The sequence below is a fragment of the Lagopus leucura genome, unplaced genomic scaffold (genome assembly GCF_019238085.1).
Source record: "Lagopus leucura isolate 7727_CA_CO unplaced genomic scaffold, USGS_WTPT01 Super-Scaffold_100004, whole genome shotgun sequence".
Taxonomy (NCBI): domain Eukaryota; kingdom Metazoa; phylum Chordata; class Aves; order Galliformes; family Phasianidae; genus Lagopus; species Lagopus leucura.
Genome location: NW_024962264.1, coordinates 20,176,022 through 20,193,327, shown reverse-complemented (window position 1 = coordinate 20,193,327; position 17,306 = coordinate 20,176,022). Strand labels below are relative to the sequence as shown.

The following is a 17,306-nucleotide window of genomic DNA, read 5'->3' as shown; positions in this document are numbered from 1 at the left end:
ACTCTTTATGAATTGCCTTCTGAAAGGATATCAGCATCAAAAAAAAATTAGTCTTTTACAAAGGTCAGGGTGGAGTGGAAACAGCAAGCTTCAGCTTTGTTGTTGGGTGAATGTAGGACGTACAGAGACTGCGAGAGTGTCCAGCCTTGTTGTGTGACTTACAGCATATATCAGCAGCCCTGTTATTGATGCTTAGTTGCATTTCTGGAAAGAAAAAAAAAAAAGTTGGGTGTTTTCCTGATTCTTACTTATATGGCCTACAAAAATGCCTAAGGGCATTTTGAAAGGGCTGGACTCTGCAAAGCACTGCAAGTGGGACCTGGCGCCCTGTTTCCCTATAGCTTCTACAGCTGCTGTGCTCATCCACCACAGACTGGCTGCCAGTGCTTATGAGATGGTGGCCAGTGGCTGTGTGTAAACAAGTCTGCTGAGCTAGTATCTCTGTCCTGGCTGTCATGTGTGAGGCTGGGATGCACAATCTTGTGTCCTAGCAGATGAGCAAAATAGAAGGTGGCATTTCTGTGAGAGAACTTGTACGTTGTAAATGAAGATAGGTAGGAGTTAATGGAAGCATTTTATAATCTGGTGTTCATTTGATCAGCTTGCTTTTGTCCAAAAATCCACTGCAAAGGAGGGAGGAGGAGTATTCTTCTAAAAATACTAAGACCTATCACTTAAACTGGAACTTCTCATTTGACTCAGAAAACCATTCTCCTGGAAATAGCTTTCTTTTCCCTTTCCAACTTGGTGTGTATGTTCTTTTAGTTAATGTTGAGGCAAGTACAGTTGAATTGAATAAAATAGCTCCTAAATTAAATACTGAAAGTGAGAGATGATTGGATTTTGAGTTTGGCTCGTGAACCTTTTTGCCTCGCTGTTTGGACCTTCAGTCTGCACCTGGCTGCTTATTTGTAAGGTAATACAACTAAGAAATAAAAAAAAAACAAACTGAGAAGGTAGAAAGTGATATAGTTAGGTTAGAACAATCTGTCAGCTAAGGATCAGAATCTGCAGTTTCTTTATAGGTTGAACTTCCATTTAAAGGAAAGATCAACACATCCTTAGCTCTGGACCGAAGGAACTGCTGTGATCATGCAGTCTGACCTCTGCAAGAAGAGGGCATTTCTTTCATTTAGCAATCTGCTAAACAGCAGCTGTTAAATTTCCAAAAACAACAAAAAGACTCAAAAGGCAAAGTCTTCATTTCCGAAACGAATGCCAGTTGTAATGCATAAACATTTTTCTTGTGAAATCTTTTTCAGAAAACAATCACAAGCTTTATATTACGGGCTCATAATTATCATAATATATTTCCAAGAAGGGGGGAAAAAAATCGGACTAGAATTTCTCTTGCTTTCTAATGAATTACTTCTGTTCTTAAATCAGTGTTCTCATATTATAATCTTGTAAAGTTTCAGCTTTCACAATCTCCAGAAACAGTTGCGATTTTGTGAGTTAAAAACAACACAATTCTTTAGACATAACTTCTCAAGGATGTCTGGGAAAAGTGGGCATCATTTTTATTTAAGATTTGCATCTGAGATGCAGCGACAGTTTGTTAGCATTCAGGGAGAATTGGAACTTGGGAAGTGCACTTTCTAATTCAGGGTTTACAGTTTCATTATCTGCTGTGTAAAACTAAACCAAAACCATTTAAATGGAAAACCCACAGTAGGCTGCATGCATAGTTTTCAGGCATTTTAAAGCAATTATTAAAAATAAAATAAAAAAATCACTAGAATGATTTTTGCTGAAGATAGAAGTTTGTTTATAGACTTATGTCTATATGTTCATGTATTGAAAAGACTGTCTATGCATATATTCCCTTGGGTAGATTATCACAATAACAACAATTGTTGACTCTAGTATAAGTAGATAAGAACTGTGTTGGTTATAAATAATCATTCTTTGTGTGTTACGCCATAACAATTTTCAGTAGTTCTTTTTGCATGTAGAGTTTTAATTAAGAGATAACTGTCACTGCAGGTTGACTACAGAAGGCTGCAGTATCCAGCAGAGAGATAAATGGCAATGCCAAGTCATACAGGTTGGATAATGTACAGGGAGTCCAGAATTAAAAATAAATAAACAGGTTTACAATTAAAACTTGCTTATTTCTGACTTACTGTGTTATATGAAGAGATGAAAAAATACAAAATCTGTCTGCTTAGGGTTGTGTGTACCAGGAGGTTTTTATTTTGTCAATTTGCATCTAATACAGTGGAAATTGGATCTTTGGGATGCTATCGGTAAACTTGTTAGGGATGGTATAGGTGCCCTGTTTAAGAGTGTTACAGCTTTCAGCACACTAGGAAGTCGTACAACAGATTGCAGAGACTCATCTCAGCTTGATTCAGAAGGGCTGTGAGTATCCTACTGCCTGTTTGAAAGTGTTTTGATTTCTAATTAATTTAGCCAGAAGATGTTATTTTTGACCTTCACAAACCACTGACCGTCTGATTCTAGTTTGAAAAATTGCATTAACTGTTTAAAAAATGCATCTCTTCATCTACTGTTGTCAGAAGCAAAGTGCAGAATTAATATATATATTTAGCGTTAGTGAGGTGTTAAGTATATGACACACGTTCTGCACAGTATGTGATTGTTTTGTGGTTTATGTGACATAATGGCATTTAACATAACATGAAAACTTCATTTCTATGGCATCACCAGCAAAAATCCCATTAATTTAATCAGGAAAGGCACCCACCTTGCAATTTGTAATTTAATAGCATTTTCTTATTGACGTTGAAGTCGGTAAGTACTCTTTACCACTAACTTCAAAATAAGCCTCTTCCCCTCTGGCTTTGAGATGCCAGTGGAAGAATTTTTTATTCAGTCTCGGTGACAGGGGCTGCCAAGATTGTGAAACGAAAAATGCATTGTTCTGCCGTGGCTAAACAGCCTAAACAGAGCTGTCGGCTCTTAGATTGCCTTAAGCATCCATCAGGAGTCCTACGTAAAAGTTAGGTGAAGGATTTATGCATGCTGATTGAGATTAAAATAATAGCCCTTCAAATTTTTTATAGTGAAACTACTTTTGTCAAATGTGTAACCTGCAACACTTTTTATGTGGTGTGAGTTGATAATGCTAGATGTTCTGGTTTTTCTTTTCAGATGCTTTTTTTTTTTTTTGAAGTACATAGTAATGCCAATAGAAAAACTAATGCAGCATGTATAGATTTATAATTTAAAGATCACAAGTAAGCTTTTTTCCCCTGTTACTATTATATCACCAGTGAAGTGTCTGTTTCAAGAGTTCTACTCTATTTGGGAGTTTTCATAAATGTGTGTACTTCTGGGCTCTGCAGAGACATTCTGGGTCATCTCTCCCAGCCCACCCACCCTGCAGCAGTAGGAGATCATTACTATTGCTTCTCTTACATCCTACTTTTCTCTTGAATCCTATGTTCCGAAAGTGTCTGATGCCATTTTCTCTTAAATAAATCTAGTGAGTATGCAGGGTACAAATACAAGTACATACCCACTGCTGTTGAAGCAAAGTGCTGCTTTAACATGCAGTGACTGATAAAAGATGAAAGCTGAGTAATTGTTTTATCTGCTTTTCATAATACAAATAAGTATAAAAGATTTTAATGGCTTTGCTTTATTTTTAAAGCTTAGGGTATGAGTGACCTAACATATACATCTGTAAGGTGTGGATTGCAGGTGTGTGGGGGCATCCTGGAGACTCTGGAGCTGGAGGCAGTGCCCTTCCAGCATGTCCTCTGGCCCCCACACTCTGAAGAAGCCACTGTTGCTTCCAGGCTCTCATCCCTATAGTGCTATGCAGCAGCAATTGTCAGCCTCAGACTTCTGTGCCTTCATATACTTTTCCATACGCAGCATCGCCTCTACTTCCAACATTTGTATCGTCTTTGTGTGTACCAGTGCTGATTTTATGCTGTTCCATATGCTTCAGTCACTTTGTGAATGTAGACCCGGAACAGAATTGTACTTTTTTTTTTTATTTTTTTTTTAACAAATTAGGTAACTTTCTTGGTTTATATTCTTCTTACAGCCAGTTTTCTTTGGGTTTTACCTTCTTTTGGGACTTATTTCTTTACAAAAATAATTAGCATCCTCACATATTGCTATATTGAGGCTGATACTACTGGAGTTTGCCTGTATTTTCTGCAGACTTCTGTATTTCCATGTGAGAAATCTTTATGTACTTCCTGAAAAATTAATTAAAAATCGTATATTTTCCATTATGAAAATACCAACATATGAAGGTGTGTTTATCCTCTTAAATAAATCTAATAGAGGAGATCTAAGTACTTTTAAGTGTACTTTTTAGTAGTAGAAAATAGCTTACTGTCTTACATTGAAGTCACAAAATAGGAACAAAAAATCTGCTTTATTTGAATATAGGCAAGAGACAAAGCAGAAGAACTGAAATTCTTGCTGAATGTACACCAAAAGAAGTTGGAGAAGAGGGGAAAAAAAATGATTTCTGCTTTTCCTTAGAATAAAATGTTGTTTGCGTCATTGTGTGCCTTTAAGCTGTAGGGAAAAAGACTGTTAATTAACAAAACTGGATTTTGCCATGCATAATGATTCTTGTGATTTTTAAACATGTTTACTAAGATTTAAGAGTTATTACCAAGTAGTTTGAAATTCCTTTCATTCCATATACAAAAAATCAGAGAGGAATTTGCATGATGTCTATGATCCCTCTTCTTCTAGTGCTAAGTTTTTTGTTTTTTTTTCTTAACTTGTAGCTTATTCTATAAATGGCAGCGTAGATAGCTATCCATCTTTACACTTGGAATCGAACAGGGGCTCACACTAAGGTTTTGCAGAGATCTGCCAGTGCTGAATGAAATTGTACAGAAATACGCGTCCCAGCTGGTTGGCCTAGGGTTCTTGTGAAGAATTGGCTCGTGCTGTCACTGGCTCCCTGTTCTCTGTAGACCGTGCAACTTCGTGACAGGAACGACCTGCCTGCTGCTATAAGGTTGATTTAGAAAAATCACCAAAGTTGCATGATTTGCTGCAAGGGTTACAGGCATAACCACCTAATTTTTCCATTCACTGTCCCCACTGAGTATGCTAGTGGAAAATTTGCTCGTAACCCCATTTTTCTGCCTTGTACCTGGCACCTTGTTTTCTGAACTGAGAAACTGTAGTCCAGAGCACCTGAGGATCGCTCTTTCCGGATGGATGCTCACCAGTGCAGTGTCAATTAGCCACAAAGCATTGAGGCAATTAATAAATCTGGATAAATGAGGGAATTTGCAAAATAATTAAGAGGTCTCGGACATGACACGTCTTCAGGCAATAGGATATCTTGTGTGATTATGGTTGGTGTAGTCAAGGCTATGTTGTATATGAAAGTTAATGAGTGTAATTGAGGAAGTGAAGGGAAGCATATTGAAAACATCTTTATGCATAAGTTCCATAGGTATGCTGGTTTGCTTCAGATAATACACATCTGAAAGGCTGTTCTGTACTCAGAGGAGTCTAAAACCAGGAAAGGAGATGTGTTCCAAATTAAATTTAAAAAACAAAAGAACAAAACATATTGTTAGTTTTTACTTGGGAAAAAGTAATTATCTGAATGAGATACAGTGGTTATCTAAATCAGTTTGGACATGTGATAAAGAAAGCTTTAATTACACTCTCAATTAATAATGCAGGTCACTAAGGCAAACAACATAACAAATCAAGGTGCAGCAAGAAAAACTGGTAGCTCTTTATCTTGAACTCAAATAAATGTCTGCTTTCTTCTTCCAAATTCCCAAGTTGAGCGCTGTAAAATGTCACTCCCTCATCCTTGTTATTTCCCCAGCCATAAGCCCAGGGCTTCATGCAGGAGTTACTTGATTAATGGTAAGAGCTTGGTTTCCTTCCAGAACCAAAAGTGTTTTAAAATTGTTAATAGTATATATTGCGCTGTTCCCTGCAAGTCTGAGAGGAAGTAAATGGCCTGAAAGAATTAAGCAAACACTTCTTAGCTAGGTTCTCACATGCTTCTTTCCTGGGAAACCAGTTGGTTAGGACCTAATGTGTTTCAGTGAGCTCCTAAGATGTTATGTCTCAGGCTGTGCTGAATGTGGATGAAAAAAATTGTTTTATTCATCAGGATTTTAGCATTGTACAAAGGAGAGGGAGAGACGTTGATTCAAGTTATCCGTGCCAGCTCTATTATTATATTAAACTTTAATATAGCAGTGAGAGGTACTGCACTTTTCCAGTAGAACTATGCTATAGAGTACGATAAAATACCAATGATTAGATGGTAGAAAAGCCCTCTTTTTCCCTTACTTTAAATTTAGGTTCTTAGTCATGAATGGTATCCATGAAAGTTAATATCTTTTTTCTTTTTTTTTTTTTTTTCAGAAATTATGTAATAAAGCTGCTTCATTGTCTGTTACAACTCCCCACCTGCAGGCAGTAAAACACTTAAGACTGCCAAACTACTTTATTCTTACACCATGTAAAGCTAAATCTGCTTTTAAATACTATTAGTAGTGTTTGTTGCAGCTAGAGCCCAGTGGAGATAACAGAGGCAACTCTGTTTCAGTATTAAACCTATTATATTCATTTAGCTATTATATTCAAATAGCAAGAGTACAAAAAGTTGAACTTAGTAGTTGGATCTGTCAGTCTCATGCATGAGGTAAGCTCTGTTCAAGACCTGCCTGGATGCCTACCTGTGCTACCTGGTGTAGGGAACCTGCTTTGGCAGGGGGGTTGGACTCGATGATCTCAGGAGGTCCCTTCCAACCCCTACAATTCTGTGATTCTGTGATTCTGTGAACTGTGATAGTGAGATGGCTTGAAGTTCCGTAGATGGGTCCAATAAAATAAGAACGGAGACAGCACCAAGTTACCACCATATGTGTTAACACGGTCTTGGCTTTGAGGACTTGTGCAGAAGTTATCTAAATGACATCGCCTCTCCTAGTTGTATTCATTTTTAGCTATGAAAGAACTCTGGCTGCCTTCCCTAGAACTGAGGAAGGTCTCCACAGCTGAGTCTGCATCTCAGTGCAGCATGGAGGGGAAGGGATGGAAAGAGACTTGGCACAGCTCCCTCACTGGGAGTGCTAAGTTACAAAGGGAGGAGTCTCACTTTTCCATCCTATGCCAACTTTCTCAACCTGCTTCTTTCTAAAGACCCTTTCTTGTTGTTTTTACCATTCAGTCTGCTTTAGAGTTGCCTTGCTCTTTCCATTAACCACATCAGTGGTGGAAAAAGCACTCTCTAGGTTACTGACACAAGCTCAACACAGCCCCTTAGGAAATGAGGGTAATATAGGAGCAACAGATTCACAGCACAACAGTCATTACTACGCTAGTCTTTTCTGCCCCTTTGGGATGTTCTGGCAGTTCTGTGCTGGTGGTGACTGCTGCAGAGCTCTTCAGGATCATTTCTTTGTCTTGAGGAATTTAGGTATGAAATCAGAAGTCCTGAAAAGTCTGGTATTTTATCTGCGCCAGCCTCAGCTAACTTGATTCTTCTAGAAGGAAATGTAATTTGACTGTGGTACCTGCAAGAGATGTCAGAGAGCTGAGTAAATGCCTGGACAGTGTCAGAACAAATACACAAATATGGGTATTCCATTGTGAAGAGTGAAATCACAGCTACTGTAGTGTAGGGTGGTCTCTACCCCCTTAATCCTCGCGCAAAGGTGCATATGGTAAATTTACAAGGATCGTGGCACTCCACACTGACAGGCGCATCCTCTAAGAAGAGGACTTGTTCGGGATATCAGATTGGATACTATTACACACCCTGGTGCCCTGTTTTTTTTCAGGAAAAAAGATAATCCTGGTATTCTGAAAAACAAATCCTCACTAAGGAAGACCACATAAGCTCAGGCATGGCATAGGCCTCTATCTACTGGGAGTGGTCTCCTTAAGCACAGACAACTCAGGGCTGCAGATCTGTGGACATCTTAAGTGTGATCTGTGCTGAATATACATAGCAGGATACTCTTCACTGCTTCTTGGGTTTTATTTTGTTAAAGGACTAAATGTTTTGTTACGATATCCGAAGGCTTTATTTAAACTTGTTGTCTTTTGTGATGTCTTTACGGTGACTGCAAGATGTGGAAATGGGAATTAGCCATTGCGTATGCATGTTTTATAAAATTTGTACAGATGGACTCAAGTTTCACAGATGTCCCTTTCTAATAGGTTTTAAATAGTATCTGTGTCTGAAAAAATGCTATTAAAAACTTTCTGTTAGGATAACTCGTAGGGTAGCAATTTAAGGCTGCGAGTTTCTGTATCTGTAAGCTTGGAATACAGTTTTTGTTTCTCTTTTTATTTGTTTTATTTTCTTCCATAAATACAGGTATGTTCCTCTGAAAGAGGAAACTATGTATTTGGTTATATGCTTGAGTACTTTTGTTCTGCTAGTTCACCTGGTTAGGTGAGATGGGAATGGAAAGAGAGTGCAGTGTGCGTGTGTTTCCTTTACATACGTATTAGTATTTGCTAGACAAAACAGAGTTGCTTCAGTTCTGACAGCGGCCTAAGAAAATAAGTGCTTAAAAAAATAGAAAATGCTATGTTTCCCAACTGGTTGCACAGCAAATATTTTATTTCAATTGGCACCAGCTCTTCTGTCCTTCCGTTTTGCAGAGATGTTGGAATTTTAGAAGAGCAATAGACACTGTACATTGAAATAGCAAATCATGGCATTGCCTCATGTACTGTAAAGCATCTAAACCAGTATATTACATGATGTTGTCTTTTTTTTTTTTTCCATCTTTTTATTATTTGGGGTAGACAATTTGGCTTTCAGTGATGCAAAGAAGAGTTGATTTGTTGTTCATGTCGTATCTTGACCCATTTTTTAATTTTTTTTTTTCCCATAGGTCCTCCCATGCCATCCTCCTCATCTAGTCCATCAGTTACTGAACATTTACACTCCCCTCCTCCATCACCCAATCTCCATGACAACCAGAGGTGGTTATTAAGTAATAATGCCAACCAGCCAGTTCAGGACTCTGATACAGATGAGGACTATACTGCCAGCTCTTTTCTAGTACAGACCGGTACTGTTTCAGTGTCTGTCCCAGGTCATGGTAAGAAGAGGACGCTTTGTCCATAGTTTGAGTACCCTTTTATTTTCCATCCTCTTACAACATTGCCTAACAAAATTAAAGTATCTAAATAACTTCATATTTTATATTGATTTTATTTGAAATTTAGCAAATGATGTTTCTACTTCAAAAGTACTGTAGCATAAGCAAGAGTAGAAACTCAATGTATTGAAGACCATTTAAGTTATTTTAGAATGCAGTACTCATATGAAGCAGTAGCTATTGATGATTTCTTATGTAATGCAGTTTGTTGCAAGCAACTAGGATTTACTTATATATTTTGAAGGGTATGATGAAGTTTGTTAAACTGTAACTTTTTAATGTAAAGTGTATCTTCTACTACCTCATCAAGTTTAAAAGGTTCCAGTTGCTGCTTTAGTTTCCCCATAGGTGGGAGAAGAGGATTTATGTTTCTGGATAGGGCACTGCAGGTTAGGGAAACAGCTGTAGTGGAAGAAAGCTGTGTGGTCAAAGAAGAAACAGCTCCAAAGTGCATGTTACTGTGGCTCTTATCCTCCCAACTAGTATGAACAACCACTGGGAAAGAAATGAGAATGAAACGCAAGTACTTGCTTATATGTCTTGCTGTAGGAAAAAGAATCTTGACCTTTTATCTATCTTTCTAATTGTTAAAAAAAAAAAAAAAAAAAGGCACGTGGTTCCTTTTTTGGTTGTTGTATGAAAGTCTGGAACAAGAATTTTTGGTTTCATGGAGCCATTTCTGTTTTTTGATTGCAATGAACCATCCTACATATCAGTCACTAGAGGGGGTTTGGAGAAATATTTTGCCTACGGATTGCAAATTGATTTGTTGGACAGAATTATTTTGTGAAGTGAAACAGTCTTCCTAACTACAAGTGCTACTTTACTGTTATGTCTCAACTAATCTTCTAAGAGCAGTTGCGCACATGGATTTGACAGTTTTTATTTTGAAAAGACATCATGCTTTAAAAGATGAGTTGAGATTGTAGTGGTAGGAGCTTAAATTCTTGAAAAGTGAGCATTACAGGTTTATTTTTGCATTTTCAACTCGTTCCATTTTTAATCTATGAGGACTTCTCAAAAGCATGGTAATACATAATGCAGGTTATGTAATGCAGATGTCTCGTTTCTTTTCTGTCAATGAATGTGGTATTTGTTAGATAATATATGCATTATCCAAAAGGTAGACTGGTTTAGTTCAGTAAGTCAATACATTTAGATTGCTGTCTTATCCATCAACCCTCCTCCTTTGCAAATGAAATATGCAGTAGCAAGAGAAAGCTGCTTAAAATTTTGGATGTTTGGGATGAAATTTCTAGCTCTCCTAGCCTCTTAAAGTCATTGGATCAAGTAAGTAGTAAGTATTCATCAGTCCTCTAGGTTTTGGCACTTCGCTGTTTCTGAAACTTTTGGGAATTGCTTGTCAGTGCGGGTTGGTCAACCTTGAGGAATGTTCTGCAATCGATAACATCCCAGCCAAAATAAGTTCAGCTAATCCCACAGCAAGTCAAATCTTGGCCCCTCAGCTGAGCAAAACAAAGTTTGTTTGTTTGTTTGTTTGTTTTTTTGACAGGGCAAGAGTTAACACCATAGTGTACATTAAGAGAGTTGTCTTTGGTGAGACTGTGGCTAGCCAGAAGGGGCAACCAGCATGCTCTAAAAGTTTATTTTTCTCTTACCTTCTCTCTTTCCTCTGTGCTTCCCTTTCTCCTCTATCTTCTGATGACTGTAATTCACCCCTTTCCTGTATTATGTCCAATGGAAGTGCTTGCAGTTGCTGCTTCATGCTGTCAAAGAGTGGAATCAGTGATACACATACACTCATAATCTAGTATTGCTGGCAGTCATATAATACAGTTAATGAACTTACTTTCCTCTTCCCAAGATCAGACTTGTTTTTAGAAGTGCTTGAACTTGCTGAATGCAGTTACTATGTCAGTAATTGACGAAATTCAAGTATTGCTGCTTTTTTTCTTTCTGCTGGAAGATGAGAAGGCCATAGGTGGTTTGCTATGAGTCGCTCAGCAGCAGGATCAGGGATTGCATTTCTTAAGGAACAGGATGCTTTCATCCAGCATGTATGTGAATATTGCTTGGGAAATCTAGTTGCTTGATTTTGATGTTATTTCTTACATCTTATACTGCTGACTTATTAGATGGAAAAAATGGTGTTCTTTGTGGAGGAGAAAAAAAGACAGTGGTTGAATTTAGTAATCAAGCTAATTGTTTCTATGCTACTCATAACTTTCTTCTATTTAGTGATTTGCATAGTTGCATAGCTTATTATTTTTTTTTTTTTAATAGTAGATAAATCTCTCCAGATCTGCACTAGAAAATAAAAGTTGTTTAATTGTGGCCCTTGGTACTCTCTTAGTGTATTTTCTTCAGCTAAAATGCTAATGCAGCATGAATAGGATATTCCTCTCAAAGAAGAATGTCATTTTTTTCACCAATCTTATTTTAATGCATCTAAATACAAAGGAACCTTCCATTCTACGTGATTTTAATGGATGACACAATAACTCAAGTGTTATATTTTTGGATAATTTTGTTAGGTATCTTAGCTAGGGGAAGCATTTTCAAAGCATTTAGGATAGAAAAGGTGCTGACAGAGAATAATTCTATTACCGTTTTCAGTTATATTGACTTTTTGTGAGTACAAGTTAAATTACTTTCTCTTCAGCCTGTGCAAACATCTATTTGTTTTCTTTTAGTCTGAGTTGATTTGTTGAATATAGCAACATCCTTAAAATTTAAAGGATTTGATTGTGGTTAGAGTTCTGTTAATTTACACATTTGGGTTTCTTTTGTTTACCAACACGGATTAGCTTTCATTTAAGAAATTAGGAAGAAGGGAAGTGAGAATTATTAAAATCCATCTGTTGGATGCTCACAAGAAGTGGTCTTAATGGAAGGTACTGCTAGTAGCTTTAGAAATTCATGTCAGACAAAGACTGTTGTGCACAGTTTGCTAGGAAACATTTGATTTCTCTTAAAGAGGTGCTTTAACAATTATGAAATTTAGGCGAATACAAATTTGAGGGCTTTCAGTTTCCTAGATTTTTTGTTGTTCCTTTTCTCCACTGTGCAGTTCAGTCTTACTCTACTGGTTCTGTCCCATCAGTCAGCCTATTGGTCTACTGATTTTGGAACAAAAAAATATTCATATTTGGAGATCTCAGTGTGCATTATCAGTAACTGCAGACATCAAATGCTCTATTGTATAGTTCTGGTAATCTGAGAACTTTCGTTCATGATGACTCATTAGAATTTGGTGGGAGAGGCTATATAAACGTATCTGTCGTGCTGAAATTGCCTGTTGTTTTTCTCATACTACAATATCAAAAATTCGAAGTGAAAATGTTTAGCTTTGCTGCAGGCTGCTGAGAGAATGCAGACCAAATGCTCAAGCATGAAAGAGATTATGAAGGCACGCACAAAGCATAGATGTTGGGGGGTATTGGACTCGATCATCTCTTGAGGTCACTTCTAACCCCTGCAATTCTTTGATTCTTTGAAATGGGTATTTTTAGTTTTGCTCAAATCTACCCTTCAACTATCATGCTTTATTTTTCTGCCAAGATATCTCAGTTAATATATACCACTGTGACTAAGCAATCTGTAGTTTCCATATCCTCAAATTTCTAACTTGTTCTTCTCACTAGAAACAAATGAAATTGAACAGTAAATATGGGAATCTGTGTTAAAAGTTAGTGGTGGACTTAAGACAGCTCTTCCAATCTTGCAATTCTTGTTGATTCTCTTGAGAGAACAGAAAGACCTCCTGTTTTACACCAAAAGCAAGGGACAGTATGGGTTCCCCTCTGTGCCCGTGCTACTTCCGTGAAGGTTGGAAATAACCTGTTGTTATGAATGTTAAGAGCCACAGTAAAGTCATCTCAACATCTTAGAAGGACCTCACGGGCCTTGGTCTCTGCACTTACTGGCAGTCTTGTTTAAGTGTCTGCGAAAGACTGCCTAGCTCTCATTCTGAACTTTCCTTGTTGTAGTTTTTCCAGAAGGGAAGCCACACGTAATATTGAACTAAAACTGAGTGGCCAGGCAGTTGTCTGCCATGTAATAAAGAGCAATTTAGTTCTGATTATTGAAGAAGAAAAGGAGGGAGAAAAATGCTGGATGAGAAGGAGGTGCAGACAGGGTGGGGTAGGATCAAATGCTTAAAAGCTGTTTGGGCATTTCTGCTGATGTGTATGTTTGCTGCTTTTTCCTTCTGTCATTCGAAGAACTAACAGTCCATGTGAATTCCATGAAAACTCCCTGGGTGCCCCTTCCTTTCATTGTCATCTTAAGCATTGTTCATTGAATTAATCTTTTTTTTTTTTTTCTTATCTTGTAATTCATGATAAATTTTGTCATTGTTGTATCAGTACACATAATTTGTCTTCAGGTCTGACACTGGTCCAAAGACATCTTGCTTTAAAAAATGAATTCAGTCCCATTTGGTTTGAAGTAGTCTCTGATAATAAATTAAGAATAATAGATCAAACTAGGAGTTGTGTTAAAGCACATCATGGGGATATGCTGTAATCTTGGTTTTATTTAACGTCATCGTTAATTATGTGAAGGAGTAAAAATGGCACTAATAAAGTTTCCCAGCGATACTAAATAGTGAGAGTTCTGAGTACCAATTGGGGACAAAAAGTTAATAGGAAAGGACAAGGAAAGATCGTTAATTGTATAGCCAGAAACTAATAAGGTGATGTTAGAACTGAAAATTTTAAACTGGCCTGAGATGTAGAACATTTGGGGGGGGGGGGGGGAAGAGGAAGAATGGTCCTGGAGATTTTTAGTAACACTGAACAGCAAATCAGACATAAATTTGCAGTGTGGTCTGACTAACAAATAGATTGAGCCAGGCATGCAAATGCATTGGAAAAGAGAGAATTGTGGGTATAACATCAGTGGAGTATAAATTCTGATCTGGGGCATCTTGCTTTTTTAAAATTACTGTCAATTTCTCTTATTATGGTATTATTGCTGGCTAGTCTGCTGTTCAGATAAATCAGAGTGAAAACATTTAAGAGGGTGGAGATGATAATATATGGGAATAGGTAAGAGAACAAAACTTCTACTCATCACGTAGTCTAAAGGCTAATTAAGTGCTGATGGAAACCAGCAACTCAACGTGGAAGGAAGCATTTTACATACCACACATATAATTAAAAGCAATAGAATGAAAATAAAGAGAGGAAGGATTCAACAAAGTGTCAGGAAAAACTATCTACTAGTGAACTGTATTATGATGTCAAAGGCTGTCCCCAGAGAAATCGTAGAAGCTCTGTCACCTGTAACATCAAATTAAAATAAATAAAAAGGTCAGAATCATGCACATGAGATTGCATTTGCCCAGAAAAAGGCAGACTTGGATAACCTCCTAGAGCTCTTGTCTGTGTGCTTCAAATCAGCTATACATGACTTCGTAGTTTATTACGGAGATTATCACACTAAGCTGTAATGTCTGCTTCATTAGCAGTGCACATGCATTGTCTGTTTACGTTTGACAGAAAACTGCCATTTGTCCTGTATTCCTGTACTGCAAAACAGCTGATTTCCCTTCCCACTTGCTGAAACATCTCATGTCCTGCAAAATGACAAAATAAGGCTGTCTATTCTGAATGAAAACTGACAAATGTCTTCTGGGCATGTACATGCTCATAAGAATACTTAGTAAGCAAATGTATTTGATCCCCAAAATGCTTGTGATGCTGAGTAAAGGTATTTGACAAGCTTTCAGTGTATATGGAGTAAGTTCATTCTATAAAAATAGATGCTGACTTTTTTTCCGAGGCCAGAGACTGTTACATTCCAACTAGTGTGTAGTGATGCTTGCAGCGCTTCCTCAGTAGCTGCAGAAGCATTTAATCTCTTATATTCAAAAATCAGATAGTGCAGGGAGGCCAATATCCTTTAGGTAAAGATCAACAAATTTATCTGTTCCATATGCTCGGGGCAAATATAGCTGTTTTTAAAACTTAAAAAAAAAAAAAAAAAAAAAAAAGTCATGACTGCTAGTCAATTTATTTTTGATCCCTTTTTGATATTTGATTTCAGTCTCATGAATCCATCTTTTTATCCTTTTTCTTTGGTTTTTAAGCCAAACTTCTGTCGACATTGTTCCCTTAATGTACAAAAATGTACATTTGTTCGGTTTAATTAAGCATTCATTTTGCTTGCCAAGAGCAAATTAAAGTTCCCCAATCTCACCCTCGCTCCTCCAAAATCAAATTTTGCAAAGTGGTGGGCAATTAGATCTCATATCTGATTGTTGTAAGTCATGTGTTTCTCTTAAAGATTTTTGTAGTTTTCGATCTCTGTTACTTAGTAGAAGAGCCGAGACCAATTATTTCTCCTCAGATTTTGGCCTTTGTAGCCTTCAAAGAACAGTCTCCCCCACACCTCCTGTATCATTAGCTGCAAAATATCTTTCCAATGATGACTTCGGCCTCTTCACAAATCAAAGGATTCCGATTGACGAATTATCTGTCTTACACTCAAAAGCATGCCAGATGGGACAACCTGCCAACTGTGCATCGTACTGCAGAGATGATCTGATACAGAGACATCTCCCCTCCTCCTCCTTCCCCCATTGTATATCATATTATAAAAAGTCATGCAGGAAAATCTGTGAAGAGAAATTCATTCTGAAACAAAGTATAATATCAATTCAGAATATAGTCTTAATGAGTTGGGGGGGGGGGGGAAGGGTAGCTGTTTGCAAATGTCAGATGGCTTAAACTGAACAAACTTGTACCTCGAGTCAACAATGCATTCCTTCCCTTCTTGCTAATGCTTGCACACAGACTGTTTCTTTTGACTATCTTGATTACAGGCATTTCTAATTGCAAGATAAGGAGTTTGAATTTAAATTTACTTGCAGCTTGCTAATGGGAGAGCCCTGAAGTCACAGGCAGGAGCGAGGATGGATTGTTCTTGTGGGGAAAAGTAGGCTCTAACAGATTTACAGGAGAAGTTAATTTATAATACAGGAGGTAAAAGGAGAAGGAAATAGTCGCAAAGGAAATTTGTTTTCATAATAAATTACGAAGCTGAGGAGTTCACTCAGCTGCTGAGGCTGACTTGCAGCCCCTGTGAGTTACCTAGAGGGTCAAGCTGTGCACAGGTTTGCAGCAAATAGCCTGGGTGTGGTCAGGATTGGATGCAGACAACTTGCATCGCTGCACTAAGTTTCTACTTAGGATTTTTCATGGTCCTATTTTAGAGAAAGATCTAATATTTTATCTCAATGCTGCACTACAGAAAATGTAAAGAAAACCAGGCGTCTCATTTAAGTTAACACTGCCAATCTTGCACGTGCTCAAGTTTGTTTGCCATTGAGTGGCAACTTCATGAACTGGATAACTTTCAGAACTCAGAAGCTCTCCCAGAAACCCACAGTGAGTTCAATTTACAAAAAATCTCATAACTTTATTTTGTGAAAGGAGGGTAGAGAAGTGATTTTGTCATCTAATTTCTTAGGCCATTTCTGTTTGGAGCAATGGTATTGGTTTTTATTCATTCTCTTTTCCCTGATATGAGAAAACATCGTCATTCATTTAATTGTTTGGTTTTTTTAGCTGGATTAAAATTAGTTCATGTAATCATAGTTATTGACTGTCAGGAGTCGGTGCTTTGGAGAGCACCAAATGGTTACCAGCTCGGTATAGGGTGTAACTTATAGGACATCATGTACTCTACTACCCAGTCCTACTGATTGCAGAAAACCCTTCAGATGGAACGGAGTCTTTTGCTACCATTGAAGAAAAAGAGCTGTGCAAAATGTGTGAAGTACCTAATTTATGCTTTAGTTCTGATGAATACTGATTCCTGACTGTTTCTGAGGAATACCAGGTTGCTTTTTGAGGAAATGGAAGTCATCTGGGATAATTGGGAAGTATTACAGGAACCAAATGATTGTAATGCAACTGCAGCATGTGTTTTATTCTATAGTGTTGTAGATGTCCCCACAGCAAAAAAGAAAAGGGGAAGAAAAGCATTAGATAAAAATTTAAAAATTAAAAAAATTTCCTTGTAGGGTTTTAATTTCCATTTGAACTCTCTTCTTACTAGCTCTAAGGTGGAAGATGATGTTTGGGCACTTTGAACATGCTGCTCATTGGGAATTAGAAGGACTCTGGCAAATTCCATTGGCAGATGCTTGACACAGTCCTTCACAGGAGAAATATTGAGGATTTTACATGAATCAGTAAGCAAACAATAAATAGATGATTGTGAAATCCGAAC

At 37.5% G+C, this 17,306-nt stretch overlaps 1 protein-coding gene across 3 annotated transcripts in view; it reads left to right on the top strand.

Moving 5' to 3' along the window:
• Positions 1-17,306, top strand: part of TENM3 (teneurin transmembrane protein 3) — a 469,784-nt gene that overhangs the window by 294,524 nt on the left and 157,954 nt on the right. For all 3 annotated transcript variants that reach the window (XM_042870719.1, XM_042870718.1, XM_042870720.1), the window contains one exon: positions 8,835-9,044. In XM_042870719.1, the coding sequence (XP_042726653.1) occupies positions 8,835-9,044 (210 nt within the window). The remainder of the gene's footprint in view (positions 1-8,834; positions 9,045-17,306) is intronic.